Genomic DNA, 8,631 nt, shown 5'->3' on the forward strand with positions numbered 1-8,631 from the left:
CGATAAAATTTTTGAAAAATTTGGAGACTTAAAAAATATCCAAAAATCGAAAATTTTCTGAGATATGAGTATTTCTAATTTATTTATACAAATCTATAATGCAAATTGTTTTCTTAATGTTATTACGATTAAACCAAGAATGCAAATTAGACAATTTGCTAATTTAAATACAATTTATTTCTATACATGTTGTATTCATACAACTAATTAATATAAAATAATCTTACTTATATTTAATCAAATAAAATTTCATAATTGAATGTTACTTTTTTGTCCTTTGTGGAAGAGCATATTTGCATACCGGGCGTGTTAAATGGCACACGGGGTGAATACTGCTGGATAAGCAAGACAATAGCGTATCCTGTTTCAAATGAAACGACCCGTGTCATTGCGTTGATTATCCAGCTTTATCATAACTGGTTTAACACACCCTCTGTGTCGAGTATAAATATGGACGAATGATACGTTTTGTTGTAGTTCTCTGATTTTCGTAATCGAAGTCATACGACAGCAAGCAAATCGCTAAAGAATGCAGAATCTAAACGAAGTCAATGAAAATGTAATGCAAAACACCGTAGATTTTATATTAAAATATAATGTTAATGTTGAGTTAAGAAATATAACCACAGAATTTCAAATGACCGTTCATGACGTAAAGCGACTCATGCTGGTAAGCCATTCGTATGATGTCAACGATACTTCTGGTGTGGTTGGAAACAATATGTTTTAAAATGTTTTTTTCTTCTATTTTTCATCCTACAGGACTTGATATTCAAAACTGTATAACCTGGCTCCATATTTTCAAAGAAAGAATGACGAATGACGCACACAAAGTCTTAGATTTATCATTATTGATAACGTTCGTTACTCCGACATGGAACAGTTGTCCTGATCGGTAATCTTTTGAGTCACTGTTTTTATAAATTTTTAACGATGCAACTTTTTAAAATATTGTANATGTGTTTTTTCCTTCATTAAGGTAGAAGCAATAATGTGTGGAAAATTGACTCTCATTTATTAAAAGCTATCTTTGTGATAAATTAATACTTTTCTACAATTTTGTCATTTTTTTTGTTAGGGTATTAATAATTAAAAATGCTTATGTTAAAGAATCTCAGATATAAATATGAATGGGATTGAACTTCACCCAGATCAATAGATAAGCAAGAAACAAGAAAATTATCATCCAGGTGTTAAACTATGTATAAAGAAGAAGAAGACAAAAATAGTTTTGTCAAAAGCGCTAGTAATTTATAGTGATATTTATATGTAGTTTAATGCCTGGATGATAATTTTCTCATTTGTATCATAGTATTCATTTGATAATTTTCTCATTTGCTAATCTCAGATACTTTTATTTTAGTTGGTAATCATTGGAAAATATTTCAAGGATTGCTTTCTGTTTGCAAATTATATAATTTTATACATTCTTACAAAATTATAATTCATTATAACAACATAATACACGAAAAAATTGATCCAAACTGTTTTAAGCACATTAATTTTTGATTATATAAGATACAGCAATCTTTTAAAAATCCATATTTTACAGTGTTGTTATTAATAAATTTCTTAAGTACTTATTTTCTGTCTACACCATACTTCCTCAGCTCTAAGATTCACTTTTTTTTTTATCCATGTTTACTTATCCAAAAGGGACACATTCTACATTTGTAGTCTGAAACAACAATTAGCAGTTGTTGCAAGTAGATCAAGGGTATATTATGCACCAATAACAGATATTTTTGATATACCACTCAATGAGTTTTGCTAATAACAAGCATTTAATTTAAGTTCCTTTCATAAACATTAAAATGCCTTTACAACATGATTCAGCATTAAAAAATCAAAATTGTTGTATCAGCAGAAGAACAGGGAACCAAAGATGCCAAATGTTACCAATTTTATGGCATTTTTATTGTTTTTATAATTAGTTGTTACTTAACAAAATGTAATAAAATTGATTTTAAAGTTTTTCACTTCACAAAAATGTCTTAAAATTCAATTTTGAAATTATGGTGCATCTTACATTTTAAGATTTACAGTAATTATCTTCATTTTTCCATGAGCTTATGCATCATCTGTATCATAAAACTCCAGGATTTGCCTTTCTTTCCCACTTCAATGTATCAAGTTACAAGAAAGTTATATCAATGCTGCGAATGTATTAATATTTTTGAGGGATGACCTTTAAAGACATTAATAATAATTCTCAAGGATAATAAATTTTCATTTTTACATTTGTCGTCTTTCCATAATTAACTTCAAAATATATAACTAAATTTTAGATCAGTGTTTCACACAATTTGCTTACTCTGATAATTCTTATTTTTAAGACATGGCAGTTAAATCTTGACAGTTCTCAAGAATGTGGTATAAAATCTCTTGCTAATTTAAATGAAGAATTAGGGGGAAAAATGTGAGCTAGATTATTTATAGACCATAAATGCTTTCAAGCTTTAGACATGTATAAACATAAATATACATATACATACATACATACATACATACATACATACATAAATATAGAGGCAGTCAAAACGTTTATGGATTGTGGAATAGAACTAATGGTAGGATATGGAAATGCTTACCTAATGATTTTCAAAGTAGAACCATTTAGCGCACATACATATTCTCCATTGATCCTGCCATTGTTGGAAGCACCATTGGAAGGCTTCTTTTGGAATATTCAGAAGTTTGACCATTAAGTTTAATTTGATATCCTTCATGGTTGTGAAACGTGTTCTCTTACTAGTTTCTATGTGCAATTTGTGCATAGTTTTAAGATGCAGTTTGGCATAAATGGTGCAACAAGTGGCAGGAAGAATGGTTTCTGCATCACAATAATACACTGAGACACTCATCATCTGTTCTGCATCAATTCCTTGCTGACAAAAGACCTCCTGTCATTGCCCAACCTTCATACTCACCAGATCTCCTTTTCGAGTTATTTTTGGGTGTTCCCAATGCTGAAAGTAAGACTCAAGGAGACACATTTTGCAACTATGAAGGACATCAAATCGATTGTGATATCTAAACTCTTAAATATTCCAAAAGAAGTCTCCCAGTGGTAGGATCGATGGAGCAAGTGTGTATTTGCTGAAGGATCCTACTCTCAATTAGCAAAAAATATAATTAAAAAGTACTAAAATAATAAAATTTAATATTAATTTTTAATTTTTTTATTACAGGTTTTTGTAAAAATTGCTTGTNAAGAATGCAGAATCTAAACGAAGTCAATGAAAATGTAATGCAAAACACCGTAGATTTTATATTAAAATATAATGTTAATGTTGAGTTAAGAAATATAACCACAGAATTTCAAATGACCGTTCATGACGTAAAGCGACTCATGCTGGTAAGCCATTCGTATGATGTCAACGATACTTCTGGTGTGGTTGGAAACAATATGTTTTAAAATGTTTTTTTCTTCTATTTTTCATCCTACAGGACTTGATATTCAAAACTGTATAACCTGGCTCCATATTTTCAAAGAAAGAATGACGAATGACGCACACAAAGTCTTAGATTTATCATTATTGATAACGTTCGTTACTCCGACATGGAACAGTTGTCCTGATCGGTAATCTTTTGAGTCACTGTTTTTATAAATTTTTAACGATGCAACTTTTTAAAATATTGTATAACAAAAAATGAAATTTTCAATTTGAGAATAACATATAAATTAATATTTTGTTATACAATATTGTCATTTTTTTTAAGACACGAGCACAAAAGAGCAATAGGACTACTCAATAAACAACTGTAGATTTTTATGTTTTCTTTTTGATTAACTTTGATCTAAAATTTAGTCATATATATTAGTGTTTCACACAATTTGCTTACTCTGATAATTTTTATTTTTAAGACATTGCAGTTAAATCTTGACTGTTTTTAAGAATTTGGTATAAAATATTTTGCCGATATAAATGAAAAATTATGGCAGGGGGAAATGTGAGCTAGATTATTTATAGACTATACATGCTTTCAAGCTTTAGACATGTATAAACATAAATATACATATACATACGTAGATACATACTTATAGGGGCAGTCAAAACGTTTATGAATTGTGGGATAGAACTAATAGTAGGATATATAATAGTAATATAGAAATGCTTACGTAGTGATTATCAAAGTAAAACTATTTAGCACATATATATTTACCATTGATCTAGCCATTGTTAAAAGAACCATTGGAAGGCTTTTTTTTAAATATTGAAAAGTTCGACCATTAAATTTAATTTGATATTCTTCGCGGTTGTGAAACTTGTTCTCTTACTAGTTTCTATGTGCAATTTGTGCATAGTTTTAAAACGAAGTTTTGCATAAATAGTGCAATGAGTCACATAAAGGATGGTTTCTGCATCACAATAATACACTGAAACACTCATCACCTGTTCTGTAGCAATTACTTGCTGACAAAAGACCTCCTGTCATTGCCCAACCTTCATACTCACCAGATCTGCTTTTCGAGTTATTTTTGGGTGTTCCCTATGCTGAAAGTAAAACTCAAGGAGGCATATTTTGCAACTATGGAGTACATCAAATCGATTGTGACATCTAAACTTTTAAATATTTAAAAAAAAGTTTTCCAGTAGTTCTTCCAGCAGTGGTAGGATCAATGGAGCAAGTGTGTATTTGCTGAAAAATCCTACTCATAATTAGCAAAAAATATAATTAAAAAGTACTAAAATAATAAAATTCAATATTAATTTTTAATTTTTTTATTACAGGTTTTTGTAAAAATTGCTTGTTGTTCTCCACAAGCATTACAGATAGTGATTGAAATGCAGTATTTAGAACAGTTAACATCAGAAATATATAAAGATGACATGTTGCTGTTGCTGAACTGCGTAGAATTGTTGACTAATTTAGTGCTGGTTGAGCATGGACTCGTATGTCTGCAACAGTATGGTTTCTTGGATAATTTACAAAAGTTGTTAACGATGTCTCTTGGAGATTTTTAAGGTTTTTTTATACTTCCAGGTAGATCTTAATTTTAGTNGGGGATGACCATGCAATAAAGTTATACAAGCTTATCACTGTGCATAAGATTGTGCATCCTATCTACACAACTTTGTCACTGGCAATACAATACAAGTCAGTTGTGTAATCTTTCATCTTCCACCCATGAAATTTGACAACTAATGGATATGCCACTTCTGATGGCTATAATCGAGATTTGCTGTATACCCTGTGATGTGTTAGTTCCTTGCATTAATTAATCAACTGATTAGAGTGTGGCTTAAAATTATATTTTAAAATATTAAAATTAATAAAAATTTTAAAATATATATAGTAGGCAGCCTTTGATAGTAATTGAAGTATGATATTGTTTCATACAGTGTGTAGCAAGTGGGGATAAGTACTTCTAAAATATTGGTACATAGTTTAGTTACACCCTGTATATTGCATTTATTAACATTGTATGAACAAAGTTGCCCAATGCGCCCAGTTACACAGTCAGAGATGTGAGAAAACATGAACAAAATTTTTTTATAAGTATAATTAAATCTACGTATTTTATTTATAAATATTGTTATCAACAGTCTAATATTATCAGATTAGTAAACCCTAAAATTACTATTAATTAAAAATGATAATTATAATTAATAAATTTCAAGTTACAGAAATTATAATGTTCTAACATGTTTTCATTGGAGTTTCCACTAATTGCATTATTTACTTAACTCACTTAAAATTATTATTCTAAGTATAGATGAGTTTGAGAATAATTTTAATAAGGAAATCTTACTGTATTTCATAACTTTAATATTCTAAAATAAAATTATAACAAAATATGCTTTAATGAAGCAAAATAGCTTACAGAAATATGACTTATGAGCTTCCAAGTATTTGATATTTATCATCAGGATTCTTGATGATGAATATCTGATATCCAAAAGTTATTGGAATTTTTTATTACTTATCTTTTTTTAAGCTTTTTTATATTAATATTTCACATTTAATCATAAAGTAAAGTTATTTAGACTGTTAAATAGCAATACACTTACTAAGATATGTTCTAAGACCTACTTAAATTTGCATAAAAATTTCCTTGCTTCTGATTTTTCTGTTCATTTTTAACTTTATGATTTATCCTTTATAATTTTATACTTTATATTAAAATCATTTATTCTTTCTAGTTATGGTAATTTATTTTTATGTATTATAATTTTTTATTACCTGGATATATATGTGTTCTGCGAAACTTGCAGCTTTTTATGTAAATATATTCAATAGATGACATTATGTTTCAAAATATGGTACTGTTCAGGCAGTCTTCAAGACTTACTTTCGGAAATAATGTATTCCTAAAAATGTATATAAAAAGTAAAATGTTCGAAAAGTGAATAAGTTGTGAAGAACTAAAAGTAAAAATTATAAAATTATTTATTAATATAGTTATTGAACAATTAAACATCCCTATATTACAATTTATAAAACATAACGTAAAGTACTGTACACATTAGCCCAGAATTATTATAGCTATTTTGAAAATTTAAGACTATACAAACAATGAGTCCTTTTATTATATTTACATTTCTTTCTAATTCCAATCCAGAAACCACAAACAGCAGGCGAATTGAAGTAAAACTTCTAAAACAGACAAATACTATCAAAAAATGATCTCGAAATCAACCCTTTTTTGTAGGCTACGACGTCTACAAACATTAAAAACTAAATTTTCCACAACAGCATTCTTGTTATATTGTGGTTGCTGGATTGGAATTAAAAAGGATGTAAATAGGGAAAAAGGACTCGCTGTTGTATACTCTTAAATTTTTAAAATAATTTAAAGTGTTAAAACCATAAATTAAGCAAACAACAAATAAAAAAATTAATTTACACAAATGATTTTGTCATTACCAAAATCAAAACTGGCAGAAACAGTACTACTGCAGAATTTCCCAGCCAACAGACTGCCTGTATTCCAAAATGTCAGAAATCTTTTCTTCCAAACTATCAAGTCACAAAAATTTTTTAATATTTACTTAATTTGTGATTTTTTTACTGTTTTTCATTAGAAAAAAAATGTTCGTTTAACAGAGTAATGCAATATAATGTTAATTATCTGTAATTAGTCTTGGTATCATGTTTTCAATAAAAATTTATCAAATGTAACATTAAGTGATATTTTAATTTAGTATTTATGAAATTTACATTAATTTTCTTGTGTTTAATGCATTAAATTTTATAATCATTTCTCAACTGTCATGTTTATGTATGATTTTATGTACGTATTTGACGATTTTATTTGTTCTTTACTTCATAAAAATGTTAATGTATTTATGTGGAGGTGTGCAGATGTCATAACAGGACTAGGAGGCCTGTACTTTTTTGAAAACTCTGCAATTGGGTTGTGAATTCTTGCACATGACAAAAGATATAGTGGAAAATTTGCACATTCAGCATAATAAGATACTTCTGTATTAACGCTAATATTTTTTGAATCACCCTGTACTTAATGTTTGTTACATTTAATGATTTTTATACAAAGTTATATTTAATAGTATAGAAAATAATACTAAATTCTTAAGATATAGTTAAATATATTAAGAATTTAGTATTATTTTCTATACTATTAAGATATACTAAGATATAGTTAAATATCTTCTAACATATCTGCTGTTTATATGAATTTTTGATCTTTTATCATGTTCTAATTTATTTAAAATTTTGAAAACATTTTACAGGTTTGCTTAAATTTTTTGGCAATCTTGGACACTCCCAACCAAAAAAGCTTTTTAAAGAACTTCCAAAGGTGGTGAATATTATTTTTAACTTGTGTGACAGTAATGATTTCGTCCTGAAGAGCCACGCGGTTCGAACGTTAGGTTTTATCGGGGCAACGTCCGACGGAAAGAGATATTTAGTGCAAGAAGGTCATTACTTTTTTTTTACTTCAATTTTTGTAATATGAATTTAATAAAAGATTTTTATATATTATAACTGAATAGTTTTTGAGTTTAAATAAATAAAGTTGTCATTTTTTATAGGGACTAAGATGGAAAAATATCTTCAATGTGTTGGTGATTTAATAAAAGGAGGTTCAAATGAAGTAAAAGTTGATGGCTTGGCTACTATGTTTGATCTAATTCAGATTATGGTAAGTTATTTGTACTATATTTTCTTTATTATTTATCATTGTAAGTATGAAGTATTGCAAATCTTGCATTCCTATTATTACAAATTACAGATTGATACCCAGGGATGGTCAGTGATTAGGGGCTAGAGGGATCAAATCCCACTTATAATTATATCAAATTACTTGCTGATAAAAAGCATACGTTTATTGGATATAAACATTTTAAAGTAATATTCAAACATTAATCTCACAATTAGAGAATATTCAGCTGGGGATGACCATGCAATAAAGTTATACAAGTTTATCACTGTGCATAAGATTGTGCATCCTATCTACACAACTTTGTCACTGGCAATACAATACAAGTCAGTTGTGTAATCTTTCATCTTCCACCCATGAAATTTGACAACTAATGGATATGCCACTTCTGATGGCTATAATCGAGATTTGCTGTATACCCTGTGATGTGTTAGTTCCTTGCATTAATTAATCAACTGATTAGAGTGTGGCTTAAAATTATATTTTAAAATATTAAAATT

At 28.2% G+C, this 8,631-nt stretch overlaps 1 protein-coding gene across 1 annotated transcript in view; it reads left to right on the forward strand.

The window, feature by feature from the left end:
* Nucleotides 1-8,631, forward strand: part of LOC111625952 (26S proteasome non-ATPase regulatory subunit 5-like) — a 24,730-nt gene that overhangs the window by 8,806 nt on the left and 7,293 nt on the right. The window contains exons 4-6 of the mRNA XM_023369214.1: nucleotides 4,737-4,965; nucleotides 7,701-7,889; nucleotides 8,004-8,113. Coding sequence (XP_023224982.1) covers nucleotides 4,737-4,965; nucleotides 7,701-7,889; nucleotides 8,004-8,113 — 528 coding nt within the window. The remainder of the gene's footprint in view (nucleotides 1-4,736; nucleotides 4,966-7,700; nucleotides 7,890-8,003; nucleotides 8,114-8,631) is intronic.

The sequence above is a fragment of the Centruroides sculpturatus genome, unplaced genomic scaffold (genome assembly GCF_000671375.1).
Source record: "Centruroides sculpturatus isolate CEXI.00-Female unplaced genomic scaffold, Cexi_2.0 scaffold448, whole genome shotgun sequence".
In the NCBI taxonomy this organism is placed as follows: domain Eukaryota; kingdom Metazoa; phylum Arthropoda; class Arachnida; order Scorpiones; family Buthidae; genus Centruroides; species Centruroides sculpturatus.